General features: G+C 43.9%; 1 protein-coding gene across 3 annotated transcripts in view; it reads right to left on the bottom strand.

The window, feature by feature from the left end:
- The window catches only part of LOC119975372 (fasciculation and elongation protein zeta-2-like), a 178,076-nt gene that overhangs the window by 90,131 nt on the left and 65,662 nt on the right, over window positions 1-22,283 (bottom strand). For all 3 annotated transcript variants that reach the window (XM_038815006.1, XM_038815005.1, XM_038815004.1), the window contains exon 2: window positions 466-574. In XM_038815006.1, the coding sequence (XP_038670934.1) occupies window positions 466-574 (109 nt within the window). The remainder of the gene's footprint in view (window positions 1-465; window positions 575-22,283) is intronic.

Below are 22,283 nucleotides of genomic sequence, written 5' to 3' on the forward strand. Positions count from 1 at the left end.
CTGAGATACACTGGCTCAAAAGTTATTGATCCTTAAATATGGGGACCAAGACTGCAGATGGAAATTGATCTGGCTGAGCCATGTACAATGCCCGAACGAGGCTATAAAGCTGTTTTTACATTTGTAGTCTTTTCATTTGAATTCTGAAGAGTTTACACCATTTTGTCTGAGCCCACAAGTCTGCTGCAAAGTAGATTGAAGGGCCGCATAGCTAACAAATTATGAAAAAAAAAATCTAAATTTACATCTTTTTATTAGCAGCAAACTGGTATTGCGATGCTTTAATCCCGGACTGCAAAAAGATTTGGCTTAGAAATACATTTCTATTATTTATAAATCATGCAGAGTAACCCATAAAGATCACAGTGCCAGCCTGTTTCACACAACTGATAAGCTGGTTTGATACGCAGAAACCAAAATCTACTAATTCAGTGATGTTCAAGTCAGTAATGGTGACTCACTCACCGCCTTTTCTGACAGATTCAATGTTGGCAGGTGCAAAGCACGAGTGTGGGATGTCTTCCAGTCCACAGCCATCACATTACCATAGTTATCGGTCAGTGCATTCCAAATCCTGGAGAGAAAACAGATGCATCAACAGAATGTCAATGAGGTAAGTGACTGTTTACAATCTGGCAGAAATTCAACTTGGCCTTATGCAAATAATATAAACTTAAAACCTGTGTAACAATGTCTCAGAAATAATGATATACAAGTGAACATCAATGTTTAGCTGCATCTGATGTTAAATTTAAACTTTAACACTGCTTTTGCACTTCCTATCATATTTATAGAAATGCCTCAAATGGGCATTGTGGAGCAGCAGAACCTGGATCTGCAGCCACACTGCCCATTTGGATAGGTACTATTATGAGAGACAAAGCAAAACAAGATCATTTTTCACAAAAATTAAGAAATACCTGAGCAAACTTGGCATAGTTTTCCTTACAAAGCCCCCTCCCACTGGTGCTGTACGAAAAAAAGGGATGAGGGATAAAGGAAGTAAAACCATTTGATCAAAAGCTCAGAGTATCGTTTGGACAGTCAATACTTTAAAAGTCAAATACTGACAAACGAATTACACTGTAACAAAAACAGTTCAAAGTGGGCATTGTTACAGTGAAGACAGAACCAAAGATTAGCACAGGCAAAAAAAAAATCAACTAATGTAACTATGTTGTCTCACGAGTAGTTATTGTATATCAATATAGTATCATACTTGTAAGCACTTGACGGGGTTGTCAAAGTAGCTTTAGAGTCTCGTTTTTTTCTATTCCAACCAGAATGCAATGCCTCAAATAGCATTATCCCAGTTGCATGGAGCAACTGAAGGATTTTTGCAGGGTAGTGAATGATAGCACTCTAAAAATAATCAAATTGTGAACTGTAAGTTATGGATAAAGAATCTATGCCAAACAAGCACAAACAAGTTGAAATGCTGGCACCAAAATGCCATGCAGCTTCTTTTTGATGAGTGCCTGCAAACATTTTAAGTAGCGTTCTAGTACTGACTTCAACTCATTTACTAATTTTTTGCTGAGCGAGGACTAACTCAGCATTGGAACTTAAGACTCCACCTTGACCACCTCGGAGGCTCAGATCAGCACCCAGGACTTCACCCCTTCATTCAATGTGGCCAGCCGAAACATCCCTTCACAATGACAAATCTCAGGAATCTACCAGTGATCCAGCCCCCTTTCTCCTACCAGATTTTTCTACTGTTCTAATTTTTGTTCTTTTCTCCATCATCATTTAATATCAGATACAGTTTCCCAATTGGCTTTCTTGTTACCTCCTTCTAAGCCCTCCCCCACATATAACAGAATTTTAGGTTTGGTACTATATGAAGGAAAGGAATTTGAAAAGCAATGTAAATTGCAATCATGTACCACCTTCTTTTCAAACTTGCGACTTTCTGATTGGTAAACAATAATTTTCAATGAAAATTTATATTCATCAATTGAGATTCTACATTTGAAATCAAATTTCAAAGTTAAATTTGGTGTCTGTAAAATCACAGGATTTAATCGTGCAACAGCAAGTTGGAGGATGCAGTTTGCCTTTTGGCCATTTTTCCATTTTAATGCTTTCCTACTGTCCCTCACGCCCACTTTTGTGTCCATTTTCTCTCTACTTCGCATGCCTGCATTTTTAAACAACTATGTTCTTCTGCGTCTTTCTCCACAATTTTCTGCACTCCTTTCTAATGTGAAGTGATGGGGATCATGATAGAGATTGACATTGTTAAAGGCTGCAAGTCAGATTTTCCACCTGCAGATTGAGAAAGATGTGAATGGGGGCAGAGCTCAGACCTGGTAGCAGGCTGCGATCCAGTTATTTCAATTTTGCCACAGCAACAGAATTTCAAACATTTACCTGGAATCTTGATCCCATGTGTTTTGAAAAGCTATACCAATGGCTTCCCAACCTTATTTGGTAAGCTCATGGCTTTGCCACACTTTGTATTTCAATTTCCAAGCCAGTGGCCTCCTGACACTAATCAATAATCTGCGCAGCCTCTGGGTTTTCAATTATTGAATGCCTGGTCTCCTAATCTCTCAGAGGGTTTTAACTGCGCTCGAGAGGAGGAGCTCACATTTATACAGGAGCCGTCACAAGTTCCCAACATATCGCAGCCAATTAAGTACAAGTGTGATCAAAGTAGAGAAACACAGCAGCCAATTTGAGCATCAATTTTCCACAATCATCAATGAGATAAACAGTTGGATAAGCGGCTTTACTTTAATCAGTTGATGGATAAATATTGCCACCGGCATGGTGAGGAACAGCCATTAGTACTATGGGATGTTTTACATTTGCCTGAGAGGGCAGCAAGGAACTTGGTTAAATTTCTTATCCACACCTCCAACAGTGCAGCATTCCTTCAGTATTACATTGAAATGACAGCTAAATGACAGTTCTTTGAAGGAATCACATGAGCTGTAGATAAAGGGAAACCAGTGTTTAGATTTCTAGAAGGTATTGGTTAAGGTGCTGTTCTAACCTGCCTGCTTACTGGCTGGGGACTAACAGCAATCCCACAATCCTTTGGGAGTATGAGCTTCTCCAATGAGGGGTGAGGAGAAACCATTAGCAGATTCCCTGCATAAATAAAGCTGGCCAGTTTGGAACCAGCTAGAGAGGAGTGAGCAGCAAGGGAGTTGCTGCTATAATATATATATATATATATTATATATATATATATATATATATATATACATATACACACACTATTGTAAATAAATGTTATTTCTTTCTACCCTTCAACTCATGCTGGGTTCTTCATGGCCCTCACAATACTGGCGACGGGGGTTAAAGTGGATAGCTGTCTACGCTGCTGAAGTCACCTCCCTGGATTTTTGTTGGATACAGGTTGGAAGAAGTTGTTTTTCTGTTACACCATGCCTTTGTATGAACTTTTGAATGTTTTTGATGCTGCGCTGGAAAGTTGGAACCAGTACACACAACGGATGCGTTACTATTTCCAGGCAAACAACATCACTGGAAACGAGCACCAGGTGGTCATTTTGCTCACCACCTGCGGCCCGCATATGTTTGGGATGATTAGGAGCGTTACGTACCCAGCTGCGCCGGACACCAAGGCGTTTGATGAACTTGTGAACATAGTGGGGCAACATTTTAACCCAACCCTGTCCATGATAGTCCAGCGTTACCGGTTTAATACTGCTGAGAGTACCCCAGGAGAATCCCTTGCAGAGTTTCTATCCAGGCTACGCCGGATTGCGGAGTATTGTGACTATGGTGAGACTGTGTCAGAAATGTTACGCGACCGTTTGGTTTGCAGTGTTAACAATGCGGCCACCCAGAGAAACTTGTTAGCTGAGCCAACATTGACTTTTCAACAGGCCGTTCAAATAGTATTGTCCAGAGAGAGCGCAGAACGGGGAGTGCAGGAGCTACAGGAAATGGAGGTGCATGCCTTGGGGCTCAACCCCTTCCCTCCAAAAGCATCGCCATGCACCCCTGCGGTACCTTGGGTGAGGCGACGTCCGGATCGACGCCAGTGGCCGTCGGACATTCCTCCCCGAAGGGAGCCTTCTCCAGAACCAATGGATGAGGAGCCATGTCCGTGTCAGACTTGTGGGCGCTGACCCAGTCGTGGACGCCGCCAGAGGCGCCGTCGTTCTGACATAAACTGGTGCCAGCCCAGGGGCCGTACCTTCCATTTGGGTGAACCTGCGGCGACTACTCCTGAGGACGTGGAGACGGAGGACAACTGCCTGCAGCTGCATTGTGTGGCAGCTCCCCATGTGGCCCCCATTAAGGTGACAGTATGGGTCCAATGGTCACCCGCTTGAGATGGAGTTGGACACTGGCGCAGCGGTCTCCGTGATTGCCCAGAGGACATTCGACCGCATCAGGCAGGGTACAAGGACCCTTACATTAACCGACACACAGGCCAGGTTGGCCAGCTACACGGGGGAACCATTGGACATTGCAGGAACTACGATGACCCCTGCTGTTTATAAACCCCAGAAGGGGCGTTTCCCACTTATCGTGGTGCGCGGCCACGGGCCCAGCCTGTTGGGTCAGGACTGGTTGCACCATTTGCGGCTGCAGTGGCAGCACATCCTCCAAACAGGTTCTGGAGGGTTGACTGAGGTGCTAGGACGGTACCCAGATGTATTCCAGACCGGTCTGGGGAAAATAAAAGGGGCCATAGCCCATATCCAAGTCAAACCAAGAGCCACACTGCACTATTTCCGGGTGCGCCCGGTGCCTTACGCCTTGCTCGAGAAGGTAGAAGGGGCGCTCACTCGTTTAGAGACCTTGGGTATTATCAGGCCCGTCCGTTTCACTGACTAGTCAGCACTAATTGTACCGTAATGAAGCCAGATGCCACAGTCCGCTTGTGCGGCGACTGTAAACTTAGTGAATACGGCTTCCTGGGTCGACCAATATCCAATGCCTCGCATAGAGGATCTCTACGCGAAGCTTGCCGGCGGACTCTCGTTCACAAAATTAGATACGAGTCACACCTACCTACAGTTGGAGCCGGACGCTGGCTCTCGGCCATACGTAACTATTAATACACACCGGGGTCTGTATGAATATACACAGTTGCCCTTTGGGGGTATCCTCTGCCTGCGCTATTTTTCAACGCGTCATGGAGGGCATCTTGAGAGGTTTATCGCATGTCGCTATCTACTTGGACGACGTTTTGATTACAGGGACGTCGGAGCAGGAAAATTTGGAGGCTGGCCTTAGACGCTTTTCAGAGGCTGGAGTCCGTTTATGTTGCACAAAGTGCATCTTTCAGGCGAAGGAAGTAGTCTACCTGGGTTATCGGGTGGACCGCGAAGGTTTGCACCCTGTCGCAAAGGTGCACGCAATTCAACAGGCCCCCGCCCCGACTGACACTTCGCATCTTCATCCTTTTCTCGGCCTCGTAAACTATTATGGGAAGTTCCTCCCCAATCTGGCAACTACGCTGGGCCCGTTGCACCTTCTGCTAAAGAAGAATCACACCTGGGTTTGGGGTAAGCTGCAAGAAACCGCTTTCCGGCGGGTAAAACAACAATTGTCGTCGTCTGGGTTCCTAACTCACTATGATCCTGGAAAGCCTCTGCTCATCACATGCGATGCATTGCCGTATGGTATTGGGGCTGTCCTGACCCACAAGATGGAGAATTGACTGCAGCGGAAAAGAAGTACGCACAGATCGAAAAGGAGGGCCTGGCGGTGGTCTTTGCGGTGAAACGCTTCCACCAGTACGTGTATAACCGCCACTTCACTATCGTGACTGATCATAAGCCTCTGCTGGGACCTTTCCGAGAGGGTAAGCCAAATACGGCCATTGCTTCCACACAGATCCAGCGCTGGCTTTGTTGCTCGCTGCCTACGAGTATTCTCTGGAGCACAAACCAGGAACCCAGGTAGCGAATGCCGACGCACTGAGCCGATTGCCTTTATCAACCAGCCCCATGTCGACCCCCACGACCGGTGAGGTGGTTGCAACCCTAAATCTTATGGACTCCTTGCCTGTCACGGCATCACAGATCCATGAGTGGACCCAGACAGAGCCAGTCCTGTCAAAGGTTCAGCACATCGTCCTGTATGGTGGGCAGCATAGACAGCCCCCAGGCGAGTTGCGGGTAATTTCCTCCAAGCTGTCAGAATTTAGCGTGGAAGACGGTCTCCTCTTGTGGGGGAATGCATGTGATTGTCCCGGAAAAAGGACAGGAGCTGATACTAAGGGACTTGCACAATGGGCATCCGGGTGTGACCAAAATGAAAATGTTGGCCCGGAGTTATGTCTGATGGCCAAACCTCGACACTGACATTGAGAAGATGGCCCAAAACTGCCCCATTTGCCAGGAGCATCAAAAGTTTCCGCCGGCCGCGCCCCTACATCACTGGGAATGGCCAGAACAGCCTTGGGCGCACTTGCATGCAGATTTCGCCGGCCCTTTTCAAGGATCCATGTTCCTTCTATTAATCGATACCCAGTCTAAATGGTTGGAGGTGCATAAGATGGTAGGCACAACGTCCTGCGCAACAATCAAGAAGATGCGTTTGTCTTTCAGTACGCATGGTCTCTCTGAGGTGCTGGTTACGGACAACAGCACTCCGTTCACAAGTGAGGAGTTTGCGAGGTTCATGAAGATGAATGGCATATGCCATATCGACACCGCTCCATACCACCCGGCTTCCAATGGGTTGGCAGAGCGCGCAGTGCAGACATTCAAACGAGGCCTAAAGAAACGGTCTTCCGGGTCTATGGACATGAGACTGGCTCATTTTTTGTTTTCATATAGGACCACCCCACATGCGGTGACTGGGGTAGCTCCTGCGGAACCCCTAATGGGCCGGAGACTTCGCACCCGCCTTAGCATGATTTTCCCGGACATTGCCGCGAAAGTACGGCGCACTCAAGGCCGTTTCGGCAGTTTGCGCCCGGTGACCCAGTGTTCATTCAAAATTTTCCACTGGTGTTATCTTTCGCCGAACTCTTACTAGGTGCAAGCCCAGGGTCGTCTCCAGCGCAAGCATGTAGACCACGTTCGGTCCAGAAGACCATCTCTTCCAAAGATTCCCCGCTCCCGGAGCTAATTTCTACAACCACAGAGACCAGACACAGTGGAGAGTATCCCTCACAATCTTCCTCTGGTGCCGCACACAAAGCCTGCGCAGGTTGTTGCAGAACCGCGTGGAGATAGAGACGCCGAGATGACAGAGGCAACGGACTCAGCTCCGAGATGGAGACACAGGACGCCTCAGAGGGGGAGTCCTCAGGCCCACGGGGGCGTGGATGTACAACCATTACGCCGTTCATCACGGAAGCGCCGTTCTCCATCTCATTACACACCGCCCGATCCAGCGCCTCGTGCAAATAGTGTCCGGCCTGCAGCAAAACGAGTCCAACGCCCTCCTTCTCCAGGGTCTTCAGTGGATTCCTTGGACTTTGGGGGGGGGGGTTTCCAGAAGATATTTTTTTTAAATAAATGTGGAATACCCACGTCATTTTTTCCAATTAAGGGGCAATTTAGCGTGGCCAATCCACCTAGGGTTGTGGGGGTGAAACCCACGCAAACACGGGGAGAATGTGCAAACTCCGCACGGACAGTGACCCAGAGCTGGGATCAAACCTGGGACCTCGGCGCCATGAGGCAGCAGGGCTTATCCACTGTGCCACCGTGCTGCCCAGGAAGGTATCTGTTAAGGTGCTGTTATAACCTGCCTGCTTACCACTGGGCTGGGGACTAATGGTACTCCCACAATCTTTGGGAGCATGAGCTTCCCCAATGAGTTTGGGGGGCGGGGGGGGGGGGGGCATAGAAATCATTAACAGATGCCCTGCTATATGTATGTATGTATGTATGTATGTATGTATGTATGTATGTATGTATGTATGTATGTATGTATGTATGTATGTATGTATGTATGTATGTATGTATGTATGTATGTATGTATGTATGTATGTATGTATGTATGTATGTATGTATGTATGTATGTATGTATGTATGTATGTATGTATGTATGTATGTATGTATGTATGTATGTATATAAATAAATAAATAAATAAATAAATAAAGGTTACTGTGGGAAATAAAAGCTCATGATGTAGGGGGAAACATATTGGCATGGATGGAAGATTGGCTAGATGGCAGAAAACAGTTGGCATAAATGGGTCTTTTTCTGGTTGGCAGAATGTAATGAGTGATGTGCCACAGGGATCAGTGCTGGGACCTCGATATTTTTACAATTTATATAAATTACTTAAATGATGGGACTAAAGGTATGGTTGTGGAATTTGCTGACAACACAATCTATGTAGGAAAGTAAATTGTGAAAAGGACATAAGGAAGCTACAAAGGGACATAGATACGTTAAATTAATGGGCAAAGATCTGACAAATGGAGTACAATTTGGAGAAATGCAAAAAGGTCCATTTTGACAGAAAGAATAAAATATTAACTTTTTTTAAATGCTGAGAGATTGCAGAGGCGTGAGATTTAGAAGGATCAGGATGTCCTAGTACATGAACCAGTAAAGGCTAGTATGCAGTTACAGCAATGTCTGGGAAATCTAATAGAATGTTATTGTTTATTGTGAGGAGAATGTATTACAAAAGTAGGGAGGTTATGCTTCAGTTGCATAACTAGTGAGGCCATATCTAGAGTACATACTCGGTCTCCTTATTTTAAAGGAAAGATGTTAATACGTTAGAAGATCAGAGAAGGTTTACTGGACCAGTACCAGGAATGGGCGGTTGTCTTAGGAACAAATGTTGGACAGGTTAGTCTTGTGCCTGCTGGAGTTTAGAAGAGTAAGAGGCAACTTGATTGAAACATATAAAATCCCGAGGGATCTTGACAGGTTGAATATGGAGAGGATGTTTTCCCTTATGAGAGAATCTAGAACTAGCCAGAAGTAGGGGCTACTGTTTAAAAATAAGGAGTTCTCATTTAAGATAGAGATGAGGAGAAACGTTTTCTCTCTGAGGGTTGAGAGTCTTTGTAACTCTATTGCTCAAAAGACAGTGGAAGCAGAGTCTTTGAATATTTTAAAGTCAGCGCTAGATAGATTTTTGATGAGCAATGGGGTGAAAAGGTTATCAAGGGTAGGCAAGAATGTGGGCTGAGGTGATCATCAGATCAGCCATGATTCATTGAATGGCAGAGCAGGCTCAACGAGACAAGTGGCCTACTCCTTCTCCTAATTTGTATGTTCATATGTATACAAATTGTGAGCTCACATCTCTGAAGTGGGGTTTAAACATGTGTTCTGATTTAGAGACTACAACAGAGCCATAGGTGACACACAGACAAAAGTGTGCTGCCTTATTTTCAGAGATGATGTGGAGATGCCGGCGTTGGACTGGGGTGAGCACAGTAGGAAGTCTTACAACACCAGGTTAAAGTCCAACAGGTTTGTTTCAAATCACGAGCTTTTAGAGCACTGCTCCTTCCTCAGGTGAAGCAACCCTGTTGGACTTTAACCTGGTGTTGTACGACTTATTTTGAGGGAAGCTGTGGGAGGGCATGCCAAAAACTAAATCTAGTGAAAGCCAAGTTAGAGGGTGGTTGGCCATGGATTCGAGTGACAGGGAGGACATCAGGTGATGGACAGTTCAAGAATGGCATGGAAGAGACCAAGAGGGCATGGAAGGAAGGCCTGGAAGGTTGGAATGGAATTAGGTCAGTTAATCGAGCCCCAACAGCAGTACATGTTCTGGTAGACCTCCACTACAGAGTATATATCAATTCATTTTGGGTATGTTTGAAAAATAAGGCACCCAGGTGTTACCCAAGACAGCAAACATTAGCTAGCAAGGAAATGTTTCACAGGCATAACAAAATTATTATAGAGGTATCAGATTATTGCACATCTATCATATTATTACAGGTGTATTACATATTAAATATATTTACAACAGGAGAAAGATATCCGTATACTGCTTTCTTCACTAAGATTAACCAGACCTTATGGGCATTTAAAATTCTGATGTTTGCTGCAATGGAAATGTTGAATGCTAATACTAGTGCTCTCAACATCAAAAATTATCAAGATGTTGCAGAAAAAAGCTGAACTGCTGATTAGAATCGTTGACAGTGACAAAAACTTTCATAGAACGTCAACAAGAGCAATTTAAAATACAACACCGCACTTTTTAAAATCAGAAATGTCTTACTAGCACTGACTTGGTACTTGTTTTAATTTCTTCCCAAAATAACACCTACTTTAAAAAGAAATACTGTATTCATAAAATTTGTAAAAGCGCATTACAGAATTCAAATTGGGCATTATAGAAAATCCAATACAGTCAATTTCTCTGTACAGTATGTGGCACTCCGATGTGTCACAACACTTACAATTGCCAGTGGGAAAGTTGATTTATAGGGATAAAGAATTGCAAATATAATTCCTCATTTGACACATTTCTGATGCTGTCTATGATTCATGAGAGACATACTGTCTGAAATGTACAATGGGGACTGAGGAGACAGGGCGGGGTCTGTAGTATTGCAATGGGCCAGCTCAACAAAGGCGATTTTCTGCCTAAAAGCATTGACAAAAGTTCTCAGTGCTACTTCCATCGATCATCACAAAAGATGGGCTCTTGCTCTTGTTCATTCATGTAACATTGAATAAAAGTATATTTGAATTCTAATAAAAACATTCCTCTCAAGTCTATGTTTCAGACATTCTCAGTATAATTGAGCAATTTCTGCTGCAGGCTATAGTAGTACAACATGGTTTTATTTTCATTTACACAATGAGATCTTAGCAAAATCACATCTATGTACACTTCACAATATTATAAATCCACATATAAAGCTCAAGCAACACAATACGCAACTGGAAACATTAACTATCAACATAGAAAATTGTGCAGCTCAATTAACTAGTTAAAGATGCAAGTTAATGTACCCGAGTAATATAATAACTGCAAGAATTATAAGGAAACATATCGATCTTAAAATTAGAATCATAGAATTTACAGTGCAGAAGGAGGCCATTCAGCCCATCGAGTCTGCACTGGCACTTGGAAAGAGCACCCTACTCAAGTCCATGCCTCCACCCTATCCCCGTAAGTAACTCCACTAACCTGTTTGGACACGAAGGGCAACTTATCATGGCTAATCCACCTAACCTGTACATCTTTGGACTGTGGGAGGAAATCGGAACACCCGAGGAAACCCAGGCAGACACACAAGAACAAGGAGCAGAAGTAGGCCATCTGACCCCTCTAGCCTGCTCCGCCATTCAATGAGATCATGGCTGATCTTTTGTGGACTCAGCTCCACTTTCCGGCCCGAACACCATAAGCCTTAATCCCTTTATTCTTCAAAAAACTATCTATCTTTATCTTAAAAACATTTAATGAAGGAGCCTCAACTGCTTCACTGGGCAAGGAATTCAAAAGATTCACAACCCTTTGGGTGAAGAAGTTCCTCCTAAACTCAGTCCTAAATCTACTTCCCCTTATTTTGAGGCTATACCCTAGTTCTGCTTTCACCCGCCAGTGGAAGCAACCTGCCCGCATCTATCCCATATATTCCCTTCATAATTTTATATGTTTCTATAAGATCCCCTGCATCCTTCTAAATTCCAACGAGTACAGTCCCAGTCTACTCAACCTCTCCTCATAATCTAACCCCCTCAACTCTGGGATTAACCTAGTGAATTGCCTCTGCACCCTCTAGTGCCAGTACGTCCTTTCTCGTACCAAAACGAGAACACAATACTCCGGGTGTGGCCTCACTATCACCTTATACAATTACAGCATAACCTCCCTAGTCTTAAAACTCCATCCCTCTAGCAATGAAGGACAAAATTCCATTTGCCTTCTTAATCGCCTGTTGCACCTGTAAACCAACTTTTTGCGCTCATGCACTAGCACACCCAGGTCTCTCTGCACAGCAGCATGTTTTAATATTTTATCATTTAAATAATAATCCTTTTGCTGTTATTCCTACCAAAATGGATAACCTCACATTTGTCAACATTGTATTCCATCTGCCAGACCCTAGCCCATTCACTTAACTCATCCAACTCCCTCTGCAGACTTCCGGTATCCTCTGCACTTTTTGCTTTACCACACGGGGAGAACGTGCAGACTCCGCACAGACAGTGACCTAAGCCAGGAATCGAACCAGGGTCCCTGGAGCTGTGAAGCAATTGTGCTAACCACTGTGCCACCATGCTTCCCGATGAATGTCAAACCATTCAAAATTAAATTAATTGGTAGCACTCATATCACTGATTCAGAAGACCGGGAGTAGATAGCCTATATTCCATGCTATGATTCATAATCTAGAATTAAAACGGGAATGGTGCATTATTCCAACACCATTCTTTAGTTGAGACTTTAAATCGAAGGATGTTTTCAGTGGTTCAGGTGAAGAAGAATAAGGATTCAGAGGCACTATTCAAAGGGCAAAAGGTTTGTCTGGCCCCTTGGCGAATGTCCCTCAACCAACATACCAAAAACAGGACAGTTGGATATGAATTTCATTACAGTTTGTACGTCCTGTTGTGCTGATACATTTCTCTACATAGCAATCATCAATAGGCTTCCAAAGAAATTGGGAATCACTTTTAAAACATCTCTCAGAGATTATATAAAACTACTGTACCTTTAAAATATTCCCCTAATGCCCTGGTAAACAATCCTACTGTAACTTCTACGGGGGGGGGGGGGGGGGGGGGGGGGGGGGGGGGGGGGGGGGGGTGCTTTTATGTGCAAAATGGCTAATGTTCACTATACTTTGCAGTAAAGTTAGCATATATGAAGTGCTTTGAGAAGTAATAGATAAGATATAACTTTCTCTTTCTTCAAACTTCCCAATGTCTGCTACAATCTTAATCAAAAGAACAATCACACCTTTTTACAAAATGTTGTCACTTTCAATAGCAATGTGCAAATTAGATGCATAAAATAACATCTAAATGGAATATATATTTTGATGCATTTCAAGATCCGTAAAATACTGAAGAATACATGCCCATTTATTGCACCACAGTTTTCAAAATTCCATCTAAAAGGCTCCTTTTTCTTCTATTTGTTTCCCTATTTCTCATGAAGGCAATAACTAACTTTTACTGAGGTACATTCCCATGTTCTCACCAGGCATTCATTCACACTTACTTTCTAGCCAGTTTCAGTGGATAGCAATCAGGAATGTGAAATTTATTTTGTATGCACTAGAAAATGTTTTACACAAAATGATTGTAAATATAACTGGCAATTAAGACTCGCAACGCATCAGTGCCACATACTGTAGAGAGAGAAACTCACTACATTGCATTTTCTACAATGCCCTATTTGAATCATGTAATGCACTTTTACGAATTTTATGAAAAAGGTATTTATTTTTAAAGTAGGGGTTATTTGGGAAATAAATGAAATCAAGCACCAAGTCAGTGCTGCACCAATAAGAAGCGCCCGATAAAAAGTCTTGATTTAGCTCGCAATTTGGAGGTGAATTGGAGATTCTCACAATTCGCAGGACTTTTGCAGAGCGGCGTATGTGCACACACCTCCACGGACAGTTTGAAATGTGCTGGCTGACAGACAATTTGCATTTTTCAATGATGGTTTCAACACTGAGGAAGAGGGTTCAAAAGGTTCTCAGAATTAGTATTTGGAGATCCAGGTGGAAAAGATAAAGGAGGACAAGTTAAGATCCCATCTCACAAACGCATTTCTTTATAACTGCACAATCACAATAGATTTTATTCATCATCTAACTTTACACTGATATTCACATAGTCCACATTATTGCAGTGTTTTTCAAATTTTTTTCACACCAGCTCTGCTAGCAGCTGCAAAATGGAGAAATCTCTCTTGCGCCCAGAGCAGGTGACGTCAGCATACAGGAGAGTGGCCTCATCTCTGCCACCGTTTCCGGTGGGAGGGCTCTGTTTGCTGAAGAAAACTGGTCCGAGACAGTGCGCTGACATCAGGAACAGGCAGTGCACCCACCCTGCTGGGCTACAGGCATGCTCACTACTTGCTCCTGCACACATGCACAAGACGACCGGTAACCTCAAAACTCCGTCGCAGTCGGCAGGGGCTGTTTAGCACACTGGGGCTAAATCGCTGTCTTTGAAAGCAGATCAAGCAGGCCAGCAGCACGGTTCGATTCCCGTAACAGCCTCCCCGAACAGGCGCCGGAATGTGGCGACTAGGAGCTTTTTACAGTGACTTAATTTGAAGCCTACTTGTGACAATAAGCGATTTTCATTTCATTTCATTTTTAAAAGCCAGCCGCAGCCATCGGACGTTCCTCCCGCGATCGGGAATGGCGCGATTAAGCACCCCGACCCACCCTCAGGTCGCGACCCTGAATTTGAAAACCCCTGTACTATTGCATCCTTCATACATACTACTACCAATACATTTACTTACAATCAAGTCCCAACATCAGGCCATGCCCTTTGAAGAGGCACTGCTGACGATGATCGGCATCCAAGTTGCAGATATCATAGCCATTGGCAGAGCACGGAGACATCTCACTTCAAAGTATGCAGCCACTACAGACTCTTTATATATCCTGATTCTCAATACCCCATAACTAGCTTCACTGATACACTTCATGAAATTTCATCACACACGTCCTCCTCTTGTGGCCTCATGCACTGTAACCTGATATTTTCACCTTTGATCACTGTAGACTTTCTGAAGCAAAAGCCACCTTACCCCCGGAGGAGGAGGAGAATGAGCAAGACACTGCGTAAATCACTGTCACCAGCTCAGAGATTGGCACCATAAATCTCGGGAGGCTAGTGTAGAACATCGATCCTCGCAATGGGTTGCACTACACACTAGAGGGCAGGAACCATGTGTGTACCACCTTGCTGGAGTGGGGGCCTGATCATATACTAGGTTCTGTTGTAGTGGAAGCAAATGATGACCAAGTTTCAAAAGAAGGCTTTAACAAATCCTCCTAAGAGCTTACTGACCATGAGTAGAAGCATGGAGGAGTTCACCTCCAGTTTGGCATAGAACAATTGCAACCAACAACCTGTGTAGCCCATCACGCATGGTATGATGGAAGTCAGATGTTTCCCTGGAATGGCAGTGTACTGTAACAGAAGCTCAGACAGTTGCCATGGTGGCTTTGAGCTCCTGGGCTGAAAAGAACTTGGGAAAGTATCTCAGCTGCTCATAGACCTGTCTTCCAGCAGAGCAGGGTGCTAACTGAACAGACACTGGGAGGTAGTGAATGGGAATCATGAAGCAGAAACTTACTGGTTTCTGTCACTCCAAACAACTCCTGAAACCTGTGCTGACATCAAACATCCTTTTGAAATGCAGTATAGTCGGTCATGAACAGTGAAAGCTGAGTAATGGCAACAAGAAGAAATGCCTATGATCCTCACTAATCACTTGTTTGTTCAGCTACTTGTTGTTGGGCAATGTCATTACTTGCAGTGCTAATTGGCAAAATGGAGTGCAGCCTCTTTTTAAAAAAATAGAGTACCCAATTTTATTTTTTCCAATTAAGGGGCAATGTAGCATTGCCAATCCACCGAGTCTGCACATCTTTTGGGTTGTGGGGGTGAGACCCACTCAAACACGTGGAGAATGTGCAAACTCCCCACAGACAGTGACCCACCCAGAGCCGGGGTCCTCAGCGCCATGAGGCAGCAGTGGTAACCACAGCACCACAACGATGCCTGAGTGCAGTCTCTTTAATTTGTCATCAGGGCCTTAATGATACCTCGGCCAGACCCTCCTAGTGCACACTTCAATTTCTTTACCAAGATGGTGTCTTGTGCTAAAAGCGGGCTACGCTGGCGATGCAGCACAAGATCACATTTTGGTCAGCTCCAAGACCCATTTTTAATAAAAATGTTTTTATTAAAGTTTTAACATTTTATACAAAATTACAAAAAATACAAACAATAACCCATAACAAAATGTAAACCCCAAACATGACCCTTCAACCCAAAGCAATAGCCCCCCCTTCCTCACACTCTCTCTCTCCCCCCACCCCCACCATCACCATGTAACAGTGACCAACTCTCTGAAATACAATATAAACAGCCGCCATCTCCGGTAGAACCCTTCAATCGACCCCCTCACGGTATGTCTGACCTTCTCGACGTGCAAGAACACCATTAAATCTCTTAAAAATGTCGAAACACTCGGCGGAGTTGCCAGCCTCCAGCCCAACATGTCTGGATCAGACTACCTCCGAGACATTTTACACCTAAAGAACCCAAGGAAAATAACCCTCTGTATATCTGCCAGGACATGGAATCAAACTTGGAATTTTCTGATCTGGATAGATCTTTGACTTAATTGCATGTTTTTAACCTTGATTTTGCTTATTGGTGAAATAACATTAGTAATTCTACTGCCAGTTATGTTGATTTGAAAATATATCCCTACTTTATGTTTTACATTTTCTCCTCACCACCAAGCATTAATAACTGTTAGCTGTCTGCTCACACGTGAACAAATTACTACCTAAGCAAAATACTGGAGAACTGCTGACATTTTAAGAGATCATAGTACACCATAAGCTACTATGTTTAGAAAAGGTTGTAAACATAGAAATAAGTATCTTTAGCCTGACTATATATATGTAACGTGATTGTAAGAAGCCCTCTTGCTTTAAAATTCACAATCCTGTGATCATGCTCCCCTCCCTCTACCCTTCCAATCAAACAATACACACCCAAAGTAGAAATCCCAATTCCAAGACAGATGCAGCTGAAGAACTCTGTTCAAAACTGAAAATGCAACTCAAATATCAATTTCAAAGGTTTTATCTGGCAGAAATAAGGATTCCATAAAAATACAATTTGTGCACTGTAAAATGCACCAGATTCTTTCCCACTTGTAATTGTAATTGGACAGCATTTGAAATCTTGTAATTTAGACTAGACTACAGTAACAATAATTTTGGTGAAGCCTGGTAAAATCAGGTTACAATTAAACTGGAGTCATTGAAGTGTTATATATATTACTTTAAAAAGTATAATCAAACCATATGCTTCAGGCTTTGGCAGAGGCAGATTGACAATGAAACACAGCGTGCCTAGGCACAGGGTCCCGGGCTCCGCGCTAGCCGGTGTCTGTGGGCACCAATCAACGCCTGGTAAAGTCTGCATTTACTGATAGGCTCAACAAATTTGCTGATAGACTCACGGGCAGCACGGTAGCATGGTGGTTAGCATAAATGCTTCACAGCTCCAGGGTCCCAGGTTCGGTTCCCGGCTGGGTCACTGTTCTAAATACAAATCAGCCTTTTAGCAGGCAATGCAGAGAGATATCCGACTCTGATTGGTCCAGTCCCCTTAAGAGCAGGAAAACAGACTGATCCGATTGTTGAGGTGTGCACAAGGAAGGTGTGAGGCAGAAGATTCTGTGTTTTACTTTCGTGAAAAAAGGCGCAGTCAGCAAGGTTTCTCGATTTAGGATTGAGGGCAGATCAGCTAGCAACAGCAAGGTGAGGAGCAAGGCGCTGGGTGAAAGCATGAGCCACGGTGATTAAGCAGTCAGTAGCCGCTGAACAGCAAGGGGAGCAAGCCCAAGGGGCAACTCAACCCCTAAGGCTCAGGAGGGCAGTCCAGCCAGCAACAGCGATGGGAGGTATGAGGCTCCAGGCGAAAGCCACAGGCCAAAATGAGGCAGCTGGTCAGCAGCCGCGAAGCAGCGAGGGGAACAAGAGAGGGGCAACTGGTCCCAGCCAGGGCTGAGGGCAGGCCAGCCAGCAACAGCAAGGCACCAAATTAAATCTTACCATCAGGAAGAGATGACGAGTGAGGCTGGAGGCTGCCTTGAACACCCCAGGCGAGCGACATTAGTGAGAAAACAGAAACACTAGCATTTTGAAAATAATCAGGACTTTTATGAAATTGAGGATTTATTTAACAAAAAGGATATTCTTACGGTAATCACCTTTTTGAAAAAGTATCGACACCAAGGTAATATTTTTCCCACGTGTGACTCCACTTGTTTATCAACCCTGCAGTAAATGTTTGACTACAGACTAAACGTGGGATTAATCATCTCAAGCATTATAAAAAATAGAAATTTAAAAATTCCTCAATGTGCAGACATGTTGTTATTTTGTATGATAGTGTATTTTTGTGGCTTGCGCCTTTGCGTTCTGTGGGGCGAGGGTGGGCAGGGTCAGGAGAGGCGTGATGTCATGGGGGTAGAAATGAAGTTGAGTGCAGGGCCCCATGAAGTTAAATCTGCCACTGGGCATTGCCATTCTAAATGTGGCATAGCCTCAAGATCACAATCATAAACCATGTGCCATTTGTCTTGAATTATTTAGCACTATTTCAGTAAACAGCAGTCCTTATAAACACTGATATAAATATGAAGTTTGTGAGATTATTTTGCATTACTACTGTTGCTTTAATTTAAGGTAAAATGGAGGAATGAACAGGGATTGTGACCTGTTCAGAATTCTGCCCGACACAAGCTTGGGTGGTTTGCTTGTTACAGCTTAAAGTGGGGCACATGTTATCTTACTAGGAAGGTGCTGAGATATTCACACCTCTAAACAATGATCAGAACAGGATAGATGTTTAATCTGCAAGTATCATAAGGAAGCTGGGCAGCATAGGGGCGCAGTGGTTAGCACTACTGCCTTACAGCACTGAGGACCCGGGTCCGATACCGGGTCACTGTCCGTGTGGCGTTTGCACATTTTCCCCGTGTCTGCGTGGGTCTCAGCCCCACAACCCAAAGATGTGCAGACTAGGTGAATTGGCCACACAAAATTGCCCCTTAATGGGGGCAAAAAATGTATTTAAAGAAGCAGCACAGGGAGGTGATAAGAACTTGGGACTTTATAAACAGTTCTACATTATAATGTATTTAATACCAAGAGACAATGGAGTTGGTGCTAATAAGCATTTCTGTCTCGATACAAGGCGCGCAAGCGTGTGAATGAGAGGCGAGTGAGTGAGGCAGTGAGTGAGTGAGGCAGTGAGTGAGTGAGGCAGTGAGTGAGTGAGGCAGTGAGTGAGTGAGGCAGTGAGTGAGTGAGTGGGGCAGTGAGTGAGTGAGTGAGGCAGTGAGTGAGTGAGGCAGTGAGTGAGTGAGGCAGTGAGTGAGTGAGGCAGTGAGTGAGTGAGGCAGTCAATGAGTGAGGCAATGAGTGAGTGAGGCAGTGAGCGAGCGAGCGAGCAGAATTTGAAAAGTCAAATGAGAGGCAGCACGGTGGCGCAGTGGGTTAGCACTGCTGCCTCATGGCACCGAGGTCCCAGGTTCGATCCTGGCTCTGGGTCACTGTCCGTGTGGAGTTTGCACATTCTCCCCATGTTTGCTTGGGTTTCACCCCCACAACCCAAAGATGTGCAGGGTAGGTGGATTGGCCACACTAATTGCCCTTTAATTGGAAAAAATGAATTGGGTACTCAATTTGTTTTTAAAAAGTTAAATGAGGGAATCGTTCTGTAGTTTAGAGCAGGGTTTTCTAAACTCATGGTCGCGGGCAGGTGTCGGGAGGGTTGCGGAACGATTGGGTGTGGCGTTCCCGATCGCAGGAAGAAATCCCCAAATGGCCGCGACTGGCTTTTAAGAATGCCGGCCGTGGGCAGTCCCCGTTTGGTTGCGGCGTTTGAGGGGGCAGGGTGGCACAAGGCTGGGCTGTGAGCTGGTCGCCGCACGCACGCACATGAGGGTAGGGACAGGTGCCCACGTGGGCACGTGATGCTAACAGTAGTGCCCCAGCTTGGAGCTCTGCTCTGGTGTTCATCCTCTGCCCGCTGCCTGGCTGTTCGGGTACACAGAGGGAGAATTCAGAATGTCCAAATTACCTAACAACACATCTTTCAGGACTTGGGGCAGGAAATCAGTCACTGAACAACAAATAAGTATTTTAGTTCTCATAGGTTGTTAATAATTAACCTTTTGCATGTGGTTTTATATGGCTGATTTTTTTTTAAACCAACTTGGAGGCTAGATTTAAGACATAAAACAAAACTGGAATGACAGTATGCATCTAACCTTCCCAGAAGACTAATGTCTCCATCAAAGTCCGCACAGAAGTAGGCCATCCAGTCCAACAGTTTGTCAGCTCTTTGCAAGTGGAAAAAGAATCCACAAAGCCTGGGATATTTTGTTTCTTTTTCACAAATAAAGTGTAACGTAAATTTTGACTTTCTCCCCCAAAACGCAGTGGCAAGGATCCAATGGGCTTGTGTGCCATATATCTTGTGTCAGTTTTGAACGTACTTAAATAGCTTGTGTTGCAAAACTCAGAACATAATGTCATATAATAAACATAATGCCTAACATGATTTGTGATTGAACAGCACCTGCTGAACAATGCTGAGAATTACATTGGTAACTGATTGAAGATTATCAGTCGGGCTCACAATTTGGCTCAACTCTATTTGCTAGAAGCTACATATATTCATATGCATTAATTACTAATCTTTATTGTCACAAGTAGGCTTATGTTAACACTGCAATGAAGTTACTGAAAAGCCCCTAGTCGTCACATTCCAGCGCCTGTTCGGGTACACAGAGGGAGAATTTAGAGTGCCCAATTCACCTTACAACCCGTCTTTCGGGACTTATGGAAGAATACCGGAGCATCCGGAGGAAACCCACGCAGAGACAGGGAGACCGTGCAGACTCCTCACAGACAGTGACCCAAGCCAGGAATCGAACCTGGGACCCTGGAGCTGTGAAGCAACTGTGCTAACCACTGTGCTACCATGCTGCACTTTAAACAAAAGCGTGAAGAACAATAGTTTTTTGGTGCATTCTCCATGGCAATGCGTCGACCATAGTTGACTTGCCAACCATGCAGCACCCTTTTCTTGTGCAATAGAAATGTTTGCTTCCTGTGAGATTTGGCATTCTACTATCTGTCCTGATAAGTGCAAGAAGAAAAACTTTGAGAGTGTGTCTCTTTTTTTCAACAATACTCTACTACCAAAACGACAGTTTATAAATTTTGTTATGCATAGGTATCAATGAATATGGATTAAAAGCAGGTAATTGGAATTGACATGCACATCATCCACGATCTCACTGTATGATAGAGTAGATCTGAAGGGGCTAAATAGGCTCACTTCATCCTTGTACCTCAAATAGTCATTAAATAGGGCAGCATGGTGGCCTAGTGGTTAGCACAACCGCCTCACGGCACTGAGGTCCCAGGTTCGATCCCGGCTCTGGGTCACTGTCCGTGTGGAGTTTGCACATTCTCCCCGTGTCTGCGTGGGTTTCGCCCCCACAACCCAAAAATGTGCAGAGTAGGTGGATTGGCCATGCTAAATTACCCCTTAATAGAAAAAATAATTGGGTAATCTAAATGTATATAAAAAAAAACAAAAAAAAAAAGTCATTAAATGAATGAAATGAAAATCACTTATTGTCATGAGTAGGCTTCAGTGAAGTTACTGTGAAAAGCCCCTAGTCACCACATTCCGGCGCCTGTTCGGGGAGGCTGGTACGGGAAATGAACCTGCGCTGCTGGCCTGCTTTAAAAGCCAGCGATTTAGCCCAGTGTGCTAAACCAGCCCCTTGTTTAAAGAATACAAAGGTCTCTGCTTCAATCATTTCTTGTGGCAAAGCATGCCATGTTCTGACAAGCTTCTATACAAATAGATTTCTTGTAATCCTCTCTCCTCGCTCACTTAAGTCATAATTTTAAACTGACGGCTCTTTGTCACAAATTCACCACCAACCACAAGGAAACTGATTTTTCTTATTAATTCTAACAAATCTTTTCACAATTTTAAAACATGCATCGAGTTTGTTCTTACACTTTTATGTTTCAAAGCATACTGATTTGTACTATGGCTTTAATGGCTTTTCTATAATGGAATACCCAAAACTGTACACAGTACTCAAACTATGGCCTACTTAATATTTTGTATACATTATTACTTGTTTATTGTTGTGCCTCCATTTAAAAAATCCAAAAGCTCAAGTGGCATTTTTTTTTTAATTTAATTTTCCAACTGTATTTATGCTAGGATATAGTTGATCCACACCTTTCAACAATTTCCTATTAAATTGTTCCCTTGTTTTTGTCCTAAAATGTATGACTTCATACATATCTGTATTTAATTGCACATGACCACAGATTTGCATATTCTATGTCAATATCTTGCAGTCTTTTACAGTCCTCTTCACTGTTTGCCAAACTCTCTATTTTTGTCTCATCAGCAATTTTGAGACATACTTCCGATATTTATTCATACCAAGAACAAAGTAGAGCCAATAGTGACTCGAGAATTCATTACTTGCATAAAACACAAGTTACTCCAACTTTGCCAGTAAATTAATTGAAATTAATTTTGTACATTTATATCAAAACACC

Source organism: Scyliorhinus canicula, chromosome 1 (assembly GCF_902713615.1).
Source record: "Scyliorhinus canicula chromosome 1, sScyCan1.1, whole genome shotgun sequence".
NCBI classification, from domain to species: domain Eukaryota; kingdom Metazoa; phylum Chordata; class Chondrichthyes; order Carcharhiniformes; family Scyliorhinidae; genus Scyliorhinus; species Scyliorhinus canicula.